The 23,582-nt window shown below is 40.9% G+C and overlaps 1 protein-coding gene across 5 annotated transcripts in view; it reads left to right on the top strand.

Annotated features, from left to right (window-relative positions):
- Window positions 1-8,688: 8,688 nt before the first annotated feature.
- PRUNE2 (prune homolog 2 with BCH domain) overlaps window positions 8,689-23,582 on the top strand; it is a 133,253-nt gene continuing 118,359 nt past the window's right edge. For all 5 annotated transcript variants that reach the window (XM_063180581.1, XM_063180577.1, XM_063180580.1 and 2 more), the window contains exon 1: window positions 8,689-8,747. In XM_063180581.1, the coding sequence (XP_063036651.1) occupies window positions 8,712-8,747 (36 nt within the window). In that variant the 5' untranslated portion in view covers window positions 8,689-8,711. The remainder of the gene's footprint in view (window positions 8,748-23,582) is intronic.

Below are 23,582 nucleotides of genomic sequence, written 5' to 3'. Positions count from 1 at the left end.
TCAATAATAACACATTGCTCATACTTCAGCACAAAACATATAGTCAATGGTCACTAAATTAATGTAAAGACCTTAAAAAATATTCTAAATACATGCCCTTAAAATAATATGCATACGTTCATATTTGTTTCTTGATATTTTTTGTGATAAGCTTTATGACAGTTCTACAGTTTGTGTTTTTCTGTTTCTGCCACTGTGCTGCCTAAGAGCAAAGCAAGCCTTTTATTTCATCTCTCCAGGGATGTCTTTTTGACATCAAACCTGTTTGTAGATTCTGATACTAGTGTTCTTTGTCTTCTAAAGGAAAGAAATGAATAAAGTACTCTTTCATATTCTAAAATATCTTTTTCCTGGGATATATACATTAAAATTGACAAAGTTTTCTTTGCTTGTTTGACTGCTTTTAATATTTTATTTTTGTAATTATATATTTGCCCAGGTGGAGAAGCTTGAACAGAACATTTTATGATCTACCATAGTTCTTAGACACTTCTCTGCTTCATCAGCTCTTATCCTTAATGCAACTTCATGTATCCAACATCAGTGTTTACCTCACAGTAAAAAGATCCACATTTATTCTACTCTTTTCTCTATGAGAATAGAGTGTCCTTAGTTGAAAGACAACCTCATTTCCAGAGCTGCATAGGGAAGCTTTTACAACAGTTGTCTGCACTTTACTCGTACTGTGGGTAAGTAGGGGAGTTTGAATAAACAAAGTAATTAGGAACATAATAGCACATTTTGATTTCCTTCATAAATAAGACCAACATGAATCTTTTCTTAGCAGTGACACTGATGATCACTAATGGCCAAGCCTGTTATCTTTACAGTATGAATTATAAGAGTTGAAAAGCCAGAGTCTTGAATATAAGACATGCTATTATTGAAACAGAAAATAAATGCAAGTCCTTGGCATTAATCCCATTGGTTTAATAATAGCAAAATAATCCATAAAAACATAAATCATAAATAACAGAAAATAGTCCAAAATGGTAGTTTTTGTTTCCATGAAAAAGTAATAAATTTTTGTTATTAATATTGTTGCTGTTTCTTATCTCATTGCTGTTTTCAGTAAATTGTTCTTATCTCAAGCCATGATATTCAGCATTTGTGCCTCCAATTCTCAACTTCATCCTGCCTTAGTGGGAAGGGGGAGGGGAAAGAGGGTGCGAGGATGGCATTTGGTTTTGGACACTCTTGGGTATGGCATTGGATTAGGGAGTAACGCTCCTAAACCATGACATTGCTGCCTACTTTGGGGCTCTAACCCACAACTCTGGGATTAAGAGTTTCGTGATCTACTGATGAGCAAGAAAAGGCATGGGATGGTATAGAAAAACCTCTGGGTCCTGGCAAAAACTATGACAGGTATACAGAATCACCCACTATAACTCAGACTCAAAGGAAAGACTGCATTCTGAGTTCTGTGCTCTTCTGCCATAGCCTGTGATTTTGTCCACTACACATGAATTCCTGTCACTCGCACCTTCAGATCACTATCAGTTTTGTAATTCTACTGTTGCATTTGTGTGTCATTAAAAAAATTGAATTCATTTTAAATTAAAACCCCAAAAGTTAGAGGTAATATCTATAAAATATCCTTTATTACCCTTTATTAATCATATAGAATACTTTTACTTAGGACCTTCATAGTATTGTAGAATCAAAGAATGGCCTGTATCGGAAGGGGCCTTAAAGATCATCATGTTCCAATGTCCCTGTTGTGGGCAGGATAAAGAAACTGACCACTCACAAGCCTTACTTTTCTTATCAGTATATCTGCTAAACATTCGACATTGTCGGCAAAGCAAAGGTCCTATGAATTTGCTGAGTATGTATGAATTCAAAGGCCAAGGTAGGAACTGTATTCACCCTAATAACATGGTATTCTTTTTAGTAATGTAACTGTAGTCAGCTATGTTACTTGTCTGTGGAATGAGAAGACCTGTCTAAAAGTAATAACATGACATTCTACTAATTAAGTAATTTCTGCCTTAAAAATTACTTCTAGCTGGTCTATGAAAAGCAGTTGCACATTCTGGTCAACTTGCAAAATAAGAAGTTCTTACATTACCTTTTGGTTTCCAAATAGTAATGACTATGTTACTCAGTGTAATGTATTTCACAATTATTACCACAGAGCCAAGATTCTCTTCATGTTATTTTCTATAATTTGAATTATAGGGTCAATTGAGGGTCACTCTTATTCCCTTTTTATCTGTATTCAAAGTAATAGTTGTAAGTATGCTCCCTTGTGAACATCTAAACATCTCCAAATCCATACTGTATGCAGTTGATCAATGGCAATCTATATGGCAAAAGTTTGATGTACTGTTTACTCTAATTTTCTTATAGTTAACTGGCAAATGCCTTATGCTCACTGCAGCCTTAAACTTCTGAGGACTTTGACCCATGTACATGGGAAGCAAACGGTGTTAATGATTTAAGTCAAGTATCTTAAGCCCTGGCTCCCTACTTTGACAGAGATTACCCTTAGAATCATGCTTTCTGCCTAGTTTAAATACTACTAGTATAAGGCAGCGTAATAGGAATAAATTTCCTTCAATTAACTTCCAAGAGATAAGTGAACAGGAGATTTGTTAATAGCTTAAACTGAGCCCATCTACCAGAATTACTTATTTGACCTGGGACTAGCTTCACACAAGTAGCCCGCACGGAGGCTGTGCACATGACATAACATAATCTGTCATTTAGTAGACTGATCATTTGTACAGCTGGGGATGTATGCACATGACACAAGGAATTTGCCTAAATTATCAGCATACGTGGTGTAAGAAAGAGGTAGCAGCACAGAAGGTTAACTTCTATAATAACCTGGCTTAGAATACAGCTCTGTTGAAATTTGAGAACAACCTGGGAACTTGGTTTCCATGGACATAGTGCTGATGGGAAATGAATCTGGATTCTGGCTTCTCACACTTAATTTCATGCTTGTTTGTTACAAACTGTAGTTTGGGAGTGGACTAAACAGGCAGTTCTATTGTCCACTTTCAGCCTGTACTTTCTCACACAGAAAGACATTCAATCATCCATTGTTTGGGATACCTCCAAGTACATTTGATATTGATTCAATATTGTTTTTTGGCTTTGAATTAGTAGCTAGCCTTGGCTCAAAAATGCACACTCTGGTATCTTATTCAGTTTTGCAAGGAGGAACAGAACAGACAATTATTGTAACACAGGAATTGTATGCTATTCACAATTAAAATATGGTTAGTGCACTTGGTCTTTGAAAATTTCAACAAATATCTGTATCAGATTTTTAGAAGTCATCTTCTAGACAGGCATGGCTTCTTTCTCTTCCTTTGTCCCTCAAGAAAAGCAGTGGCAATTTCATTTTTCCACAACTAATATTTCACAAAAGAAATAGGGCATGTTATAAAGTTTTACCTTTAAATTTACCTTGAAATCTATTTTACCTTGAAATTTATTTTCATAAATGAAATAATTGAATAAAAGTAATCCTTTGGAAAACAAAATTTCTTAATACTATTTTGTTTACATTGGACAAACCAGAAGTGCAAAAGGGACAGTGAGTTCATTGCCTTCATTGTCATGCTCACTTTCACTAAAGAAAGGAGACATTCACAGCATAGAGGTTTTATGCATTCTTGATGGATAGTCTTCATGTTTGGAGAAGGGTCTTCTGATATTTGAAATGGTTTCTTTTTGTCTGTCTTTATAGGGTGACTGGCAACCAGTAATAAGCAGTGTTCCCCAGGGCTCAGTAGTGGATGCAGTTCCATTTAATATCTTTGTCCATGATCTTGGTAAGGGGTTGACTGAGTGCCCCCTCAGACAGTTTGCAGATGACAGCAAGCTGGGTGGGAGTGATTCCTGCTGAGGGCAGGAAGGCTCTACAGAGGCATCTGGGCAGACTGGATCGATGGGTCAAGGCCAGTGGTATAAGGCTAGAAAAGGCAAAGTGCCAGACCCTGTCCTTGGGTCACCAGCACACCATGCAAGAGTGCTCAAGGCTGGGGGCAGAGAGCCTGGAAAGCTGCCCAGCAGAAAAGGAGCAGGGGCTGTTGGTTGACAGCAGCTGAACATGACCCAGCTGTGCCTAGGTAACCAAGAAGGCCAATGACATCCTGGCCTATATCAGCAACAGTGTGGCCAGCAGGACTAGCAAAGGGAGCAAAGGATAGCCCCTGTACTCGTGTGAGGTCTCACCCCAAATTCTGTATCCAGTGTTGAGCCTCCCACTCACTATAGGACAGACACTGAGGGGCTGGAGAACGTCCAGAGAAGGTGAAAGGTCTTGTGGAGTGGCTGAGGGAGCTGGGGTTGTTTAATCTGGAGAAAAGACTTGTTGATGTGGCATTTAGGGACACATTTAGTGGTGCACACTGGTGCTGGATTAATGGGTGGACTTGATGATGTAAGGGGTAAACAAAACAATTCTATGACCTTGGGACCTATGAAAAACTGTGGAAATACTAAACACAGGAAGTGAAGACACTTGACACCAAAGACTGGATAATTGGTGATTCTAAGGATGGGACATATTGGTAAAACTCTTCAAGAAAAAGTCAGTAGTTTCATAGGTGTACCTGGAAATCATAGTGACTCTGAAAGTAAAATGGCTTGAATGCCAGTGCCAATGACTGTCAGACTACTGCTGCTATATTTGTCCTTTTTTGTTTCTTTGGGTGGCTGTCTGCAGAACTAGTCTGTCAGTAATTTGTAAAATCACCCGCTTCCTTTCAAACTTTTAAATAATATCCTCTTACAAGAGCTGAGGCTGTGAACTTCTTTTGTGCTATTATTAAAATGATTATGTTACATTCTCACTCCATGGGCAGGAACTATTTATTCTTACTGTGGTAGTATAAAAAGTCTTGCAATGAGAACCTCAGCCTTATTTAATATTAAAATGATTGTTAATAATTATTGAAGTGTTTATCATACAAATACATTTTGATAGAAATACTAGACTGCTAGATTGCTATATCATGAAAGCTCTTCTATTTCCTTGGTAAACTTAAAACTGCTAAACTGAGTTACAGAGTTTAGTTCTGAGTTGCTCTGAGACATGTGCAATCACTGGTTTTACTTCTCCATTACATAGAATAGAATGATTTGAACAGTATGCCTGAAGAATAAATATAATGGATAGGAATCACAGAAACTATGAAATATCACAAAAGTCTGTATTATTTGGTAGCACACAGTAAGTATGAGGATATAAGGTTTTACTAGGATACTTTGTGTATCATACAAATTACTTTTCCCTGGATGACCATAGTGAAAATGGAAGGAGTTTTAGAAGAACATGAAGTCTAAGATGTTGTTCATCATTACTGGAGTTACAGGGGCTTTTAGGAAGCAGCAAAAACGCATAGCAAAGTAATAATGTATTTACACATACTTGAATAATGGTTGAAATTAAAAAATGAACTTTGCCATGTGATCAGAGAAGCATTCACTTCCAAACCATATTCTCTGAAGAAGTATGACATTATTTGTATTTCCATTTTCAAAACAAAAAAGACACACAAAGCTGAACTCTCAGTTCAGGGAAGGGAAGCCTAAATTCCCTTCAGTGTGACAAGACCTACTGCAAATGTGCTTATGAACCAGTCAAACCCCAGTATTGCTCAGCAAGTCTATTTTTCAATAATTTGATTCTATGAATGTGTCCCAAATTCTCAATTTGGGACACATACATGATTCCCACAGATTTAGTAAGTAGATGAGTTGCACACATGAAATTAAGAACACACCTTAGGAAGACCCTCTGGATGATTGTGAAGGGTTTTAGCTACTTTAGGAATGAGGATAAAAAAATAAACTGGGTCCTGATTCACCTCTAATTTACCCTTTAGTAAAGTGGAAGTAAATTAGTGGCTAGAAGTGGGGTAGAAAAGAGGAGAATAAGGCTTAGGAATTTCTATTAAATATTAAACAGATACAGACATTGGTACTCTGTCCATGGTTTTGCACAATAGGACATGAATAATTAATTATTCAATATGTAACTCATACAATAATTATGGGGGCAAAAAAGTAACTCAAAAAGCAGTTTCAAAAGCTATCTAGTCCTAATGTTTTCAGGGAGCTCAGGTGCACTCTCTTTTGTTGTCTGTGCAGCTGTACTGAGGCCATCTCTGGAAATCCATCTTGGGGATCACAAAGTATCCACACGGCTCTTCTAGATTCAGTGAAGGACCACTTGGATACTACAATGTAGAGGTATATTTACATACACTGATTAGTTCAGTGGATGTACAGAGAAGCAATTAGTCAACACATCTTATTTACAGCGTATAAGAGTGAGTGTGCTTTTGGTATGAGGCATAAGAACACAACTATCCTGCCTATTTAGCAAATTCTGCTTCTTCATTCAATTATTTGCTGTTCTGGTGCTTTTTAAAAATTCTTTTTTAATACATATGCACCAAAAAAAGACTTTTTAAGCATCAGTTTCCCAAACTTCAGTTTAGGTCATGTTACAAGGTGGATTTTTAAATTTTGTTTTGCAGACTTAACTGAAGTGAGAGATATACTTTACTGCTTTTCTTTGTGCAGGGCATACTGTTTTCTTACTTGGCAATAAATTCCAAGTCAATCTCATCTTTGCATCCCAAGTTACACAGCAATTTCTATATTGTAAAACCTCAATTTCAAGTTACATATATGACTGTATGTTGTGCAAAATCTGTAATTTCTCAGGAGACCTACTTTTCTATAGAACAACCAGAAAACCAAATTCAGATACAGTTCTGAAATAAATCAATGGGCAAACAGACAAATGCATTTCAGAAGAAGAAATATTCCAGTAAATGAAACAGAAATTATCTTTTTCCTGTAGAACACTGTCATTTAGAGTACTTTGCTTCACGTAATTTGTCTACTCAAGTATTTTAATGAAGATTTACCTTCCAGTTTTAGACGGTTATGATGCAGATGAAGGTTTATTTTTTCTGTTCCCCAGAACAATTTCCAATTGGAACATATGACTAGGCAGAGCAGATTGATTATGGCAGGAAACACAGTAACAGGATCTGCAAGATGTCATGGAAGAATTAACAAATCAAATGAGAGTAAATTACAATTATAAGAAAAAGTTTGTTAATAAGGAAGCAAGAGCTTTTAGCTCTCAACAGTAATATCTTCCATGAGCTGCAAAAAATACACAAGAGAGAAAAATCCCAGATCTCATAGCTCTGAATTTATTAACAATTATTCATCACTCACTCCTCAGTGAGGCACAACTTGATTGGAATAATAAAACTGCACTATTCAGGTTAGTTATTTAGAGTGGGAAAAACTCCCACACTGTGGAGAATACTGGTGGTGTGAGAGCACTGGAGACGCCGCAAACCCTACAGCTCATTTTCTGGTCTACTCTGCACTCATTGCATGACCTCCCCCATTCACTTCTATAGTACTGGATTCCAGCTCTTCAACGTTCCTCTTTATTTCTTTACGAAGTGGATTCTAGCCTAGAAGGCTGTTGGGAAATTTAGCTGAAAAGAGATTGGAAAAGTACAAAGCCGTGGCTAATTCTAAATCTTGCACCTGCAAAGATAACGTGTCCTTGGGCCTAGCGGAGTATGATAAAGAAATACACAGCGAGACGTGAGAAGTAGAGAACGTAGGCCCAAAGGAATGAGGATGAGTTAATGGTATAGTTTAACCAATACATTGCCTGGCTTACAGAATATTCATAAGCTTATTATTTGCTGTATAAGTGTTTGATGCTTTCTTCAATAAACTGGACCTGTGATGAGCCATCTGTGTCCTGGTCCCTTTCCTACGACAGAAGGCTCCTTTGTGAGCTGTTGAATTGAATATGATATGTGACTGTGGGCACAATATTTAGAAATGATCCTAGGTTTGAGGCACAGGGCACGGTTTACTGAGGCTTGACTGCGAAAGACATAGAATCATAGAATGATTTGAGTTGGAAGGGACCTTAAAGGACATCTAGTTCCAACTCCCCTGCAGCGGACAGGGACACCTTCCACTAAACCGGGTTTAGAAGGAACGTTTCCACTAAACCAGAGCTCCATCCAAACTGCTCTTGAACTCCTCTGGTGATCGGGCATCCACAAGTCCCTGGGCGGTGCCTCACAACCCTCAGGAGAGGTTTTTCCCTAACATCTAATCTTACCGGCTCTTTTGCAATTTGAACCCACTGCTTGGCTCCCTCCAGACATTTGCCACCATGGGAATGGAACCCCGGAGCGGTCAGTGCCTCTGACCCCAGTGCCCTCCAGCCCTTCACTGATGAGTCTTACTAGGGGTGAAGTGGGAACTGAGACACCGCCGCCCAAGCGAACGGCAGCAGCCACCGGCTGGTGCCTGTTGCTTGGAGCCCCTGAGTCGGGCGGGTCTCGGCGCGCCCCGTCCCTGGGTCAGGGATCCCTGTCAGAGGGCGAGCCGCCGCTGCCCAGGGCCTGGCGCGGCTCAGGGAGCCCGCCCGGGTCCCGGCTCCGCGGGGCTCCGCGCGGCCCTTGCGGCACGGGCTGACGTCAGCGCTCGCGGCGGCCAGGGCGGGGCGGGGCGGGCGCTCCGCAGCGCGGGGGGCGCGGGCAGCGCGGGGCAGCCGGGGCGCGGAGCGGGCGGCGCGGAGCGGGCGGCGCGGAGCGGGCGGCGCGGAGCGGGCGGCGCGGAGCGGGCGGCGCGGAGCGGGCGGCGCGGAGCGGGCGGCGCGGCCGCGCTCCTGGCGCCCGGCCGCAGCCATGGAGGAGTTCCTGCAGCGCGCCCAGTCCCGGCTGGTGAGTCACGGCGGGGGCCAGCGGGCGCGGGACTTCGCCCGACTTGCCGGTGACTGCGGCCATCGGCCTCGCCCCCGCAGCCCCGGGTGCGGCGCCCGCGGGTGCGCTCCGAAACTTCTCGGGGCAGTGTTACGGTCCTCCCGGGCGGGCGGCGGGCGGAGGATGGGGCTGGTGACCTTCGCAGCGGCTCGGGCTGCGGCGTGTCTTGGGGGTGCGTTTTTCTTTCACACCTTGCTGGCCTCGAATTCCTGCTGAATAACGCTGTGCTTTACGAACCCACGAGCCCGTATCTGACAGGCATTGAGGGAGGTGTCAGCGTGCCGTTTCAGGATTATTTGCACATTTCTTGGGACTTTCAGATGCATCAAGTTGCATAGTTGAAGGGAGGGGAATAATACGCGAAGTCGCTGAGGAAGTGTTATTTCTGTGGTCTAAACGGCACTAGCAGCAGGGGATAAGTTTGGGTGAGGAAGATATTAAATAACTGCAATATTTAAAGATTACCAAGGTTCAGCATCATAATTGTATCTCAGTTGTCATCGGTCATTAATGCCATAAGAGGAATCACAGAGGTAAATAGATCCTGTTCTCAAGCAGCGTGTTGGTAGGGTTGTGCTGAAACTGCCTAGTATTTATTTTGTTTACAGGGACTGTTAATCTACCCCAGACAGGGTGTGCTTTTCCCCCCTTATATGGACTGCAAAAGTAGGATGTTTTAAGACTGGCATGGTCTTAGGCCAACTCTGTCGCCCTGGTTTTCTAGGATTTTCTAAGCCTTCTGATGTTGACATTCTTGTAGTGAACTTTCCCATGCATTTTCTGTAAACAACTCATTGTTTTGTCATTCCTTTATGGAGGAGGAGAGAGCTGATGGACGGTTGGTTTGACCTGTGGCATTGCAGAGGTGTCACTGTCGCCTTCCAATCCACTGTCACCCTTGTAAAACTATAAATAATGGAGTCAGAAAATAAAACTTCTCTTTTTTCCTTTCACCTGAAAGTGGTGTGTGCCTGTGTCCTCTCGTGTCGGTCGGCGACATCTGGAGTTTTACAAGGGTGACAGTGGATTGGAAGGTGACAGTGACACCTCTGCAATGCCACAGGTCAAACCAACTGTCCATCAGCTCTCTCCTCCTCCATAAAGGAATGACAAAACAATGAGTTGTTTACAGAAAGTGTATGGAAAAGTTCACTACAAGAATGTCAACATCAGAAGGCTTAGAAAATCCTAGAAAACCAGGGCGACACAACTCATTTCCCATTTTGATTTCCTCTGCAAAACTCGGTTTTACTGCCTTCTTACCTTTCAGGCGTAGCTTGCATGCCCACTAGCTATTCAGCTCTAAGAAATGTTCAGTTGTAAGAGTAGGACTGGGTTTATCCCACGGCTGCTTGTTTTATCCTGTGTCTTTGGGTATTTGGTACTTGTAGGGCCTTCCACTTTCATAGATCTGTTAAGAATCTCTGGAGAGGGAGTAATCACAAGCCCAAGATGCTCCTTCTTTGCCAGACGTGGTTCTGTATCTAAAATGATTGGTAAAAGATGATTTGTTATACTATACATTCTTGGCATGCATTGTTGGAAATCAGTGAATCAACTAATTTTTTAGAGGAGTGGAGAAAGAGATGAGAAAATGAATCCCTTGGTGGCTTCCTTAATATTTAACTGTGTTGGCAAATATTGAGGGTAAATAAACATGAAGTGTGTAATTCTGGTCACATGCCAACACAAGTTGTTTTAGAATGTACTTTTAGGAATTTTTAAAATATTTCCTTTATGTTTTCGTATAAACAGTTGTAGTTTTGGTAGCCCTCCTAAAAGACACTGCACAGTGCAGTTACAAATTCTTACTACATTTTTCACTTTAGAATTTCATGTATTACAAAATTTGAGATGGAAATGGTAGTTTTGACAGACTTTCTGCCAAGAACATCATAGGTAGTCTTACTTGATGGACGCTAATTGTGCAACGATAATGCTTCCCATTAGTAAGTGGCAGCAGTAAAAACGATTTGCTTACCTCTAAAAGCAAATATTGTGCTAATCTTTCTGAATAGCTTTTGATACTCAGAAAGGACTTGTCTAGAAAACCAGAACTTGAAAGAGGCCCTTGGAGAATAGATAAAATTATTTCTTTCGTTTAGATCAAGGGAGGAGCACAGCAACTGAACACACTACAGGAGCACCTTTATATTCCTATAGTGTGTTTTCAAAAGAAATGCAGAATCCTCTTGGTGCCTTCTAAGTCGTGGGAGGAAAAGACATGTTTTGGAGGAGGCCTCCTCTACAAGAGTGGTATTGTGGCAGGACTTTCTGGCTCCATGTATGGGCATGTCAGCTGGTAATGGCTGAGGTGAAGCATCTGAGCACTGGTGTGTTCAGTTCAGAACAGATCCATAAATTTTATAGGTTGTCTTCAATTTGTCAGTTTACGGTAGTACAGTGGCCTGAAGAGAGTAACCCAGAGAAATTAAAGATTTGCATTCTGCAACATAAGAGGCTGATGTTGTGTTTTCTTTTCAGCTTGGTCAGGCCTTTTGTGGAGAATTGTTCTCAGCTGGTAGCCAAAGGCTGAGTTGAGGCCAAGCAGTGAGCAGTCTTTGTTTTAACACTGATGTAAGGTAAAACAGTGCAAGGGTGAATGACTAAGGAGGAAGGAGCTGCTGTGTGTTGTGCTACTGCAGCCATATCTGTGGAAGATGCCAAAAGGCCTACAGTTGTATCTGAGAGGCCTGGTGATGCCAGTGTCACAGTGCTGGCATTTCACACCACAGGTATTCTTGTTAGGTTAAACAGATTACAGTGCACGGACTGGGTGGTTGTTACTCAGCATGAGTAAAGGAAAATTTTCTCCAGAAGAGCAGTTGCTCCAGACCATGCAGGGGAACCTATTACAGGAAGTGCTTTGTCATTCATTTGGGTCTGGATCCAGCTACAACATTAATCAAGGCTATTTATCCGCTCAGAGGAAATTATAGCCTCGGACTGTGCTGCACAAAGGGCATGCTTGTTTTTTGTTTTCTAAGTCTTTGTATTGTGTACCTTCATCGATTGTTGGAGAGGAAAATTCTCTATGTATTATCTATTAATAATAAAGCCTCAACTAGACTATTCCTTCTTAAAAAACAATGGATTTTGCTTTTGTAGCTTGTAAAACACACTCAGAAATTTCCAATACCAATCTTTGAAGTTGTTATGTATAATGTATGTAAAACCAAGGAGGCAAAAGTTTTCAAGGCAATACATGATGGGATATAAGAAATGCTATACTGACATTTTTTCCACATTTCTGGTTCAGTTCTGCAGGTTTTTCTCCAGTTTTTGGGTAAGTCTAGTAATAAAGAGACAATAGGTGAGACTAGATGAGATCAAAGATCCTTCTAAACCATTCCATCTTATCTAGAGGGAGATTATAAACCATAGACTACATGGGCTGGTCAGGCGCTGAAAGCTTAGATCAAAATGTATAGCTGAACTAACATGTTAGCCCCAGCTAGAACCATCTTCCATACATTTGGCTATGTCATGTGCTTGGGTTTTTTTTATGCTTTGGCTTCAACAAAATCCCTGAGACAGCGGGTTTTACAGTTTTATCCTGTGCATTGTTTGACAGCGACAATATCCCTCTTTGTTTGCTATAAATTGCCTGACAATTTCCATGTGTCTTCTATGATGCTTCTACCTGAGTGAATATTTTTATTTGACTTTCTCTCTGGCCTTTAATCAAGTAGTACGATATCCTCCCTGTCTTCTTTCAGACATTTTTAAGGTAAAGTTTTCTATTGCCTCTTCATACATGAGCATAAGTCTATCACTCTGCTCATCCTTGTGCCCTTTCTCTGAAGGTTTTATTTAACCGTTTGAAAGCTGGGGAGCCCAGAACCACCTGTCAAGTTTAAGTTGTAACACCATAAAAGACTGACAGTTGTACAATTGTCTTCTCTTTTTTTTTTTTTTTTTTTTTTTTTTCATTTTCTTAAGGGTTCTTGCTATCCTACTTATTCTGTTTTACTGTCAAAAGGCATTTTTCAGATGCTTTCAGAGTATCATGTAACATGAATTCATGATGTTTTTGCTGCTTAGTAATACCTTTTTAAAAGCTCATCTGGCAGTGTACAGCACCTCAGTGCAGTTAAAAATGAAGACGGGTTGTTTTCTCACATTTTCCCTAGCCTGCACTTCTTGGCTCTCAGTTCCATTTACTGTTTTATTCCCTAGTCCCTCAGTGTCATGAGTCTTTTCTGCAGTTCTTGTAGCCAGTTACAGATTTAACTCTCCTAAATCATCTAGTATTGTCTGCAGCTTTTTCTACCTCGTAATTTGCCTGCCTTTCCTACTAGAAGTAATATTATTTATTATTTATGGATATGAGAAACAGCACATAGCACATATTCTTTTGGAGAATCTTTTGTGGTTTTTCTTCACTGAAAAACTGACCATTTGTTCCTGTCTTTTTTTTTCCTGAACTTCTAGTTCTGTAGTGTGTCATGAAAGGATGACAGCCCTTTTTTCTTGGGTGATTTTGTTTCTTTATTTGTGTGTAGGAAATTTTTCAGTAGTATTTTGGAAGATCCAATACAATAGTTACTTGTCCTTCTCTGCATCTTGCTGAGTTATTTAAGAACATAACTTAAAACAATTTTGTACAAAAAATGTCATACTTTGCAAACATTGTCTTTTCCCCACTGTATTATGTTATTAATCTCTTGGAATTCGACTCTTTCAGGTACAGGCAAATCATACAGATGGAGAAGAGTTACTGATCAGTCAATCAGTCAGTATAAAATTTTGTATAATTTATTCAAGAAAACAAAAGTTTTCAAAAGTTTAAGGTTTCAATGGTGTAGCTTCAGACTGGTTATCAGAGCAGTTATCAAGATGTTAAAGTCAATTAAATAGAGAACTAAACATTCAGAAGGTACTGCCTCAGTAATTCTCTGACGTGGAATACTATGTACTGAGAAAGGTACTTAAATTAGGTATTTTTCAAGTAGTCTTACCTGTTTCAGACTGTTACAGTGAAGTGAAATTACTGTGAGAAGCTAAATCAAGGGAATATGTCAAGAAAGAAGCTGTAAAAAATTTAAAAACAAATTTACAGAATTTCCTCTGAGAGATGCTGAAACAATGACTGCCAGAGAGTGCTTTTTCCCTGCTTTAGGTCTGTGCCTAATGGAGAATCTAATGCTTTGTATGCTGGCTTCAGGGAAGTCCAGAACAGAATGGGCCCCAGAAAGGCTTAATGTGCTGATGATACTGAGATAACCACATACTGCAGCAAAGTGCTTCAAACTAGTAATTGAAAGATGGTCCTCCTCCTGCAAAGAATAGCAAATTTGCTGGGGAAATTATCTTTCTAAATGCTATGTCATCTTCAGCAGTTAACAGTATTTGGGAAAAAACCCCAAACCCTCTAAAAATTGAAGTTATTTTATTCCCTTGCTGATACAAGAAAAGAGAACAGAATGCTGTACGAATGCTACACCTGGCAGGGTGCACAAATGGGGTATTATGACCCCAGACAGGTGTGCCCAAATAAATACTGGACTGTGTTACTGGACATTTTCCAGCCTGAGGAAAGGATAACTGAGGGCCAGGCCCTTGACCAGGGAGATGCCCTTGAGAATAGTTAAAAAGGCTTTTAAGGCACTGCTTTGATAGATATTAAAAATGAATGTTGTGCTTGTTTCTGAGGCACAGAAGTTCAAAGAACAGTTAGTGATGATGGCATGACTTGAGTAGATTTATGTGACCGCAGTTTAAAAACAAGCTGAGTCACTTACATGCTTATTCATAGTGCCTCTTATTTTCCTATCTGGAGTTCTTTTATCAATGATAGGCAGTGGTTACTTTGAAAATAGTATTTGATTTAGTTGGAATAGTTTTGGCTTTACAGGAAGTGAGAAACACTACACAAGTGAAGCAGAAGTTATTTTCCCAGAAACTGCTGAACATCTCCAAGCTGAGGACTAAAAAAGCTTTTAAACATTTAGGCAGGGAATCAAGTCTTACCCTCTCATGTGTCTTCTGTGCATTCATCCAGCAGCACACAAGAGACGTGACTCCACTTAGCAAGGCACTTATGCTATGTAAGAATTAAAGAGTATGAGCAATGATATTGACTCCAGTTGGAAAACTCAGATATAGAAGTTGTACATACACCTAAAATGGTTGCACAATTGGAGTATTATGGCTGATTAACATTTTATTACTTAAATCTGTCAGAAGAAATCATGCAGCAGCAGCTATGGAGTCAGTGTTTATTAGTAATAAGGAAAAAAGAATAAACATTGCACCAGCATAATTCTGAGGTAAATTTTTAAACAAAGCAAAGTTATGAGCAGTTACAGTAATATTGAAAGTCTGTTTTTTGTTATCATGCTACAGTTTCAAGTGGAATACTCCCTTATTTTATGGGAACCACATAATCAGAAATATTTCTTAACTGGAAAACAATTCAGGGAATCATAAGAAAATTATTTAAAGAATTGATGTCCAAGAAAAAAAAATGAACTAAACATAAAACTGGATTAAATTACTGCTGCACTGAGACATGAGAACTGTCTGGATCTATGAGGTTGCTAGAAGCAATGCAAAGAAAGGAAGGAATCGTTCATTCACATACATGAGTATAAATGTGTAATTGCAAAACAGTCAGCAGAAGCTTAATAAAGAGTACATTTCCAGAAATTAATATATATTAACAGAAATTAAGTCTGTTAGCACGGAAGACAGTTTCACAGAGGAGTGAGAGAAGGCCTCTGCAAACCAAAATAAAATCTGAATTGGGGGAACATATGTAAAACTGCTTTAAAAAGCAACATGTAATTGTAAGGAAAATATATTGGGTAATTTAATGGCCTTTTACAGTTCCTGCTAAAGTCAGACAGACCACAAACAGATGGCAGAAACTGAGAATTAAAGATGCTTTCCCCCCATGGATTTTCATGCTTGAGGATGATAGAAACAGCATTTTTAAACAATTACCTACATACCTTGTTTTTTCTTCCATCTCTGGTGCAGTGATAGGTGAAGCATACTTTATTGGTAATGATTAGGTCAAACTCTGCCCTGGTTAGCTTTTGGGGTGTTGAATCATTGCATTTGTAGCTGACATACTTTATATTTTGTTCTACACCCAAATAAATTCCAAAGGCATTTCAGTGCAGTGTGGTAGGGTATTTCCTAGGGTATCACATGACTATTAAAGTGTGGCCATGATTCTGCTGTGCTACATTACATGCAAATACTTAATTAAAAAACTGGTTCAGTTCTTATCTTAGGGGTCTTTGGATATACTAGATTGAGGAGATAAATCCAAAGTAGTAGTATGGTGGTAATAGTTGGTTTTATGTTTCTTAACCTATTAGTTAGCATTTCAGCAAATGGCAGTTTTGCATAGGAGTTAGAAAAAACCAGAAAGTTGCTGATGTTTGGAAACATATTTTTAACCATAAGGACAGCATCACAGGAAAATGAAATCTGACTACTCTTTCTGTTCCTGTGCTATAGACTGTTTGAAGATAAAACTTAGTGTTTCATTATTGAATGGGTAACAATAGATGAAGCAGAGAAGGATTTGAAAAGGCTTCAAGATGTTGTTGAGGCATTTTCTTGAGCATGTTGGAGCAAGGAGGGTGTGAAGAGGGAGGTCTGTATAGGCAGTCAGAGTCAGGCTAGGAGGGGAAGGCTTTCCACAGCATGGCTGAGGAAGCTGGTAGGCTACTTCTGCTGAAAACAAATAATGTTTATGTGATTAAACCATCAGGCCATGATAGGCGGAGTGTTAGCTCTGAGGGTAGGCAGGAAAGGTTAATGAGCTAAACGGGCCTGCAGGACTTTTCAGTAGATAAGTAGTGTCTAAACTGAATATGATGCCAGGATTACAGGCTGGAGTTATAGGTGTGATACTTTCATGACTTCCTTATATATCTGTGACTTATGCTCATCTGAGAGAGAGGTATAGTAAAAGGAGAGGGAGTAAAGCCTCAGCTTTAATCATGCTCGGGTGGACTGTATGATTGTGTTTATGCTGGGAAGGTGTGAATAGGTGTGGGGTTTTAGTTTGGAAAGGGCAGGACTGGAGCATGGTAGTCCTATTTGCCAGCCTGGAGTCCTGAGGGAGGTCAGGCTTAGGATTTAAATGACTTCATAACATTCCTGTTATATTCTTTTTCTTCAAAGAAGGGAGTCTGTTCCAAAAACCAGTTGGACAGATCCTTAACAAACAGTTATGATATCACTTGCTCTAACGAGATCCAAATAGATGATGGCACAGTAAGGACACAGAATGGACAGTGAAAAGACTAGGAAGATTTCAGAAAATGATGACATCTGGAGGACGTCAGATAGTTCTCCTTCCTTGTTTACTGAGTCATTTGACTGTAACTGAGTAATGTGTAATAGGCCTAATAGACCTAATGCACTGGCCCAGTTCCATCTTGCACCGTCATAACCTGCTTCTGTACATTTCCTTCTAGCTGTAATGTATTAATCTTAAGCCTCCTTATAACAAATTCTGTCTAGAGCACAGTTTGACTTTGCAGTGTACCTGTTTTGTACTACTTTATGATTTAGCTTTATGATATTTAGTTCTACTTTGGAAATTTTGATCTTGCTATATTTTGATTGCAATAATTGTGTTCATGTCTGTTTGTAATTGGCACAGTTTTGGTTTTTGTTTTAGTCTTGTGTGTGGAAGTGGCACCGTGTGCATCCCCTGATGCTAAGAAACCAAGTTAGCTGCTAAACCAGCCCTTTCCTGTGAGACACCATCCTGCTGCGGCAACCTTTTCCCTAATGGTTAATCTCGTTGTGCTACATTGTGCTACACAGCATAAAAAAATGATAATTCTCAATAAATACTTCCTTGCATTTGTACAGTAGTGATTACAAAATCCTTATCAAAGAGGAGCTGGTAAGGAAGAAGAGAATTCAGAATTGTTTTCTCAGCTACTATCATGCTCTTGTAAATCCTGGATATATGTGGAGACTTAGAATCTGGAGGGCTACAGAGACAGACATATTCTGCTTAGTGAACCTTGTATGCTGATCTGGAGTCTGTGGAATGGGAAAGAGGAAAAATTCCCTTTGATGAGAAGCAGATTTCCTCTGGAATTCTGCTTGGAATATATTTGTCATTTTCTGAAGCAGTGATAAATGGTAAACTTTTGAACACTTGCAGGGACAGTCCTAAATATAGACAGTTGGCAAATAATCAGTTGATTAAGCAGCCTTTCTTTGACTTAGAAAATGTTTCAGCATTCAGTGAAAGTCATTTGCAGGCCTGGCTGTGTTACAGCTGAGTCATATGGAATACTGTGATGGTTTAACGTGCTGGAAAAGTAAGCTACTGAGTTTCATGATGCCTATACGCAGTCCACATAAGTTTTGTATATGTTTAGTTAGTTTTCTTACAGATAAATCTCTTTGAGACTTTATCCCTAGCAGTCACATTACTCAGAAGAACAGATGTTTTTTTGTGATATCTTGAGTATAGTGTCTGTAAGAGGGTGTTTAGGACTATATGAAATCTTGGAAAGGTTAGTCTGAGGGCTCCTGCATGTCTCTTTTACGTGTTTAATTAAGTAAATAGCCATAGAAAGTTAAAAGACCAGATACTATTTAACCTCCCATTTCACCTCCAGTCTCTTTCTAGTTTTGGATTTGTTTCTGTCCTTCTTTGATTTTTTAAATTTAAAAAAAAATAATCAGCTAACATAAAAATGGCAATAACCCATGCAATTTAAATAATTGTAGCTCAGAAAGCAAACAAAATTTTCTATTTTTGTAAAGATGGACTTGACTGTTTTTCTCTTGATTTAGTTGAAATAGGATGTGCGGTAATTTTTTGACTAGCAAAAGTACTGTAATTCAAGTTTACCTGAATTACAAACTTTTTTAAAACTCAGAATTAATTACTCAATCTGTGAGGGGTTTGGAGACTGAATGGTATCACTAGGGCGTTCTTTGTGGTAAAGAGATGATACACGACTTCTCTACCACCCTAAAGGGAGTCTGTGCATTTCTCTCTGTAACAAGATGGGATTGTAGAGGCTGATGATAGATAAACTATCCGCTGCAAACAGCTTTAAAATTTCGTAACTTGGCTACTTTTTAGCATAAAATTTATTTTTTGCATGAAAGGAGGAGGTATGGGATGTTTTTGTATGATTCTTTGCTTTCTGCATATTCTAAAAGGCAAACTGCATAAACTTACATAAAGGCAGTTCCATGCTACTGTGAGGATGCCTTCCCTTCCTTGAAAATTTGATGCATACTAGAACTTCAGCACTGACAGTCCTAGGACAAGAATAAAATGGTTTCATTGATTGAAGTGGTGTAGCTATGCACTAAAGCCTTCATTCCAGGCATAAGCGAGTGGTGTAGACTGGAATTCTAGTCCTTGAGTTCCAGAGACATTTGCTTATATCCTGTTTAAATCACATGTGAAAATGAATGAAATTCTAACGTTAGCTATTTGTTAACATCATAAAGAACATTGCACAGTGGAAGAAGAGTTCTGAGGCTGGGTCAGAGGTATTTTGCTTGATCTGTCTTGCAAAGTTTGTAGAATAGTTGTGGTATGGTATGACCCTGTTTCAGTGTCAAGGTGTTGAGCCTTCATTGGAAGAACCAATTAAAGTAGCCATCAACTTCCCACCCTTGCCCCATGTGTATATATGTTATAATCTCATGGCCTGAAAAGATCATCTGTTTACATATTCTAAGTAAAACAAAAGTTACAGTTGATACAGAAAATGAACTGATCTAAAGAAATATTTTTCTTTAAATTTAGGTAAGTGTGAGGACTGAACTCTGCTTGACTGAAAATCATTTCATCTTTTTTACATTTACACTGAGTAAAACTGAAGAGAGTGGCCTCGGTATGCAAAAATAGAACCCTAAATACAAAAATGCTCTCTTGTCATGTCGACAGCAATAAGCAGGTGAATTTAGGTTCTTGTATCCTTTTTTCCTCAACTTTGTACTTTGCAAAGAGGCTGGAGTAATGGCACACTTTTCTTTAGTTTTTCCTTTGCCCTATTTTTTTCTTTCTCCTCATTGTCCTTTCCAAGCACTACAGCACTACAGGCAGAACTATGATACTGCCATGTTGCTGTTAAGAGTAGAAGAGTGTACGGTGTGCATGAAATTAGTATAGCCTCTCAGTGAATTTCAGAGATTTCAGAACACTGCAGTATAAGTACTTTGTGGTTCTTCATCAGTGCTGGTGGTAGTGTAGTCTGCCTTTTTCTTCTGTGCCAACGAATGAGCTACAGATGCTTTTTGTCGTACATCTTATGTTTTAGGATAAATTAACCTTTTGGGATGTGATTGTTTCTGAACGGCCACTTTAAGTTTTACCTTACAACATGCTGTCTTTTGCTAAAAACGCAGATCATCCTACCTGCTTTGGCATTTTGCTGCACTGAAAAATAAGCAAAGATGCTAAACAAGATGTGAAATGACATTCTACATAGTTCTAGCTTTGCTTGTTTGCATGCGTCCTCCATTGTTAACTGAGTGCTTCATTACTTACCTTCTAAACTAGTTAGAATTTGTTTAAGTCTTTGCATATTTCAAATTTTTAGACCCCAAATCAGTGCTACTCGATGATGCTGTGGCAAAAGCAACCTAGTTACTTGCCCTTTTAGGTAGTGATTAGAATTTAGCTGCTTTTCTTCCAACCAGATAGTAATTACTGATACTGAATTAATAGCAGTCTGTAGGAGCAGAATCTGCTCTCTGCTTCCATAAATCAGAAGTGGTTATACATCTATATGTCATATACTTGTTTGAGCCACAGTAAAATATCAGAAGCTACAGCTGGAGTAGTAATCTGATGTGTTCTGTCCAGTTTAAAAACTCAGAGGATGATTGAATTCTAGGCATTGTAAGGTGTAAGCATCTCTCTGAGATGCATGAAAATCTCTGTTACAGATCTATTGCATTGTGAGAATGTGGTGTTCACTTCAAAGCAGGGGTTTGGATTTTAATGTTTCCAAAGTGGCTGCGTAGATTATTTAGGAAGAGACTATCTATGATAGTCTGCGCAGGGGCGTATTTGGCCCTGAAGTCCGGCTAGCTGAAGTGGGAGGGAGGTGGCCGACACCCCCGGCGCATACACTGCCAGCCCCCCTTGGCGTCTTGGCCTCGGGCTGGGCTGGATGCGCGGTGCGGACTGAGACGCAGTGGGACGAAAGAAGAGGTGTCCAAATGCTGGGGGCGAACTCCACTTTATTGAAGGTTCGATGAAGAGAACAGGAAGGGAAAGTGCCAACCAACAAATGGCCAGGATTGAGGGGGGAGGCAAAGTTTTAAAAGGGAGGGGTGGAGAGAGGAGGGAAGCCCAACTAGCCAATCAGGGAGGGGTGCAAACATAACTGACATAGGGGACTAACCAATAGATACAACATAAAGGAGGGGCCCCGGGACCACAGCCAACCACAGCCCCCACAGAGGTGAAGCTTCTAGAAGGCAGGGAGGAGTGGGGGGTGATTGACTGGGCCCAGGGAGGAGGAAAAACTTACAAATAAGGAGTAGAAGGGAGGGGTAATTACATAACAGGGGGAGATTGGCAGTTGAGGGGGAAGGGGGTAACCAAGGAAACCAACTGCCAGGAGAGGCAGTGGCGGGAAAATCAGGGTGGGGAGGAACCACTGTACTGAAACAGGGGGAAGAATACATAAAATGGGGGAATAACCGGGGAAATTAAACAACACAACACAACATCTCCCCGTTTCTTAACAAATAAAATAAAGGAACATAAAAGTCCATGTAAACTTAAACTTCGGGGACCCGCGGCTGGTCCGGCCAATCCTTGCCTTCTTCGAGCTGGGGCTCGTCCGCCCAGGGATGGTCAGCGGGCAACACAGTTGACCCCTCCTCCTCTGCAGCTTCTCCGGCCTCCGAGGAGAGGTCTCCCAGCTCGATGTGCTCCTCGACGGGCACGGTGGCATGGTTGATGTTTGGCGAGGTGGCTTTAGATATCAGTCTCTGGACCAGACCGCCGACCACCATAACGAGAACTGAAAACATAACTAAACTCAAGACGACTTTAATAATAGTTTCAATGATGGAAGTGACCCACCCGCTCAGGCCCCAACCCTTGAAAAGGTCCCCCAGCCAGTCCGAGGTCTCTTGTTGGACCTTGTGAACTAGGTCTTGCAGTTTGCGTATGGATTGTCTGGCGTCCTCGGCTCGGGTGGACAGGTTCAAACAGCAGAGGCCCTCAAACTCCTCACAGTGGTGATGATGAAGCAGCAATAGAAAATCTATTGCTGCCCTGTTTTGAAGTGTCGCCTTCCTTGTAATCTCCTCGTCTGATAGGAGGTCGTATAATGCGGCTGATGTAAAATTGGCTTGTTTCGCCACCCAACACTCTAGGCAGCCAAATTCTCCTAGAGCCTTCGCCACCGATACCCAAGGCAATAAAATGGTAAAGGCGACGGACTTTGAGTGAGACCAATGGGTAATTTCGGCATCACAGTCCTTGGTGAGATCTTTAAGATCTCTTTTAGACCTGCCCAATTCGGACGTGATGTTAGATCGTTTCCAATCAATAATTTGGGACATGTTGGGTGTGAACAGCGTCAACCGGCCAAAAGTGCACGGCCCTCCCACCAGGCCAGAGGGGATGCCTGCCCACGCTCGGTCACCGCAAATTAAAAACACACCCCGAGGAAGGGAGTGAGGGGTCCGGCCAGTAGTGGTGGGGCCGAGGATCTTCAGGACGGCCTGACACCACTGCTTGGCCTGATATTCTTTTTTAGTCTGGAGGACCACCTCACTGCCCCTCTCTACGGGGGTGATGGTATAATCAAACTGAAAGCAAATAGAGGCATTGGCGGAGCCGAGTAGGTGTAATTCTGTGGGCTTGGAGGTTGCAGGAGCCAGCCTGAACACTCCGTCTCTCCAGGCATTTGAAGGGTCAAAACTAGGGAGGATAGTGAGGCTCCGGGCCAGAATAGGGGAAAAGGAACGTTGGAAAGTGGGAGGGAACTCGCCTGGAGAGAAAGGGATCCCCACAAGGCAAGACGACATCGGGTCCTCTGCTGTGCCGGTGTCCAGGCAAATGCTGTCCTGTCCAAGTGATTGAGCCAAGGCACGCCAGACGTTGACCTTGGGCTGGGGGACAACCCACGGCTCCGCAGATGGCATCAGGAGCCAGCAGGTCGTCATAAGGATGAGCAGCATTCCGGGGTTTGGGGCCAGTGGTGATGTAGCGGGGGCCATTGGGGAGACGTAACTGAAACGACAAGGAACGGTAAAAGTATATCGAAATCATAAGTATGGTTCCTCCCCGAAAAGCCAACTTAAATAGAACATTCGGGGCGATATGTCAGGGAGAGGGGGAGAACAGGAAGAAACATGGAGGAGGAGGTCCAGTGGTGGAGGAGAGGCTGGAGGGGAAGGCTCTTCCTCCACGGAGGGAAGGTCTTTGATACGCATTAGAAACACTGACTTCTTTGGTAAATTTGCACCTTTAAGGGAGGAGGAAACTAGGCTTTCCTTTTGCCCATATGGCATGCTATAGCTTTTGATTTTCTGACCAACACTGTTAAAGAAATAAAGTACTGTTAATGCTCTATTTTCACTTTGATTTGAAGGAAAAATTTAGGGCCTCGAGGGCAAGGCTTCAAAGGAATATCTGAGGTCACTTGGTTTGCCTGGCTTGGGGGAAGAGAAGGCTGAAGCAAGACGCGGAGTGGTGGTGGGGGAGCTGCTGATCTCTCTTTGTGAGAAGTGATAGATCATAAGGAAATGGGGTGAACCTGTGCCAGGGGATGTCCAGACAGCACATTAGGAAGGTTCTTTGCTTAAAGAGAGGGT

Source organism: Melospiza melodia, chromosome Z, assembly GCF_035770615.1.
Source record: "Melospiza melodia melodia isolate bMelMel2 chromosome Z, bMelMel2.pri, whole genome shotgun sequence".
NCBI classification, from domain to species: Eukaryota; Metazoa; Chordata; class Aves; order Passeriformes; family Passerellidae; genus Melospiza; species Melospiza melodia.
This window is presented reverse-complemented; position numbering and strand designations above follow the sequence as displayed.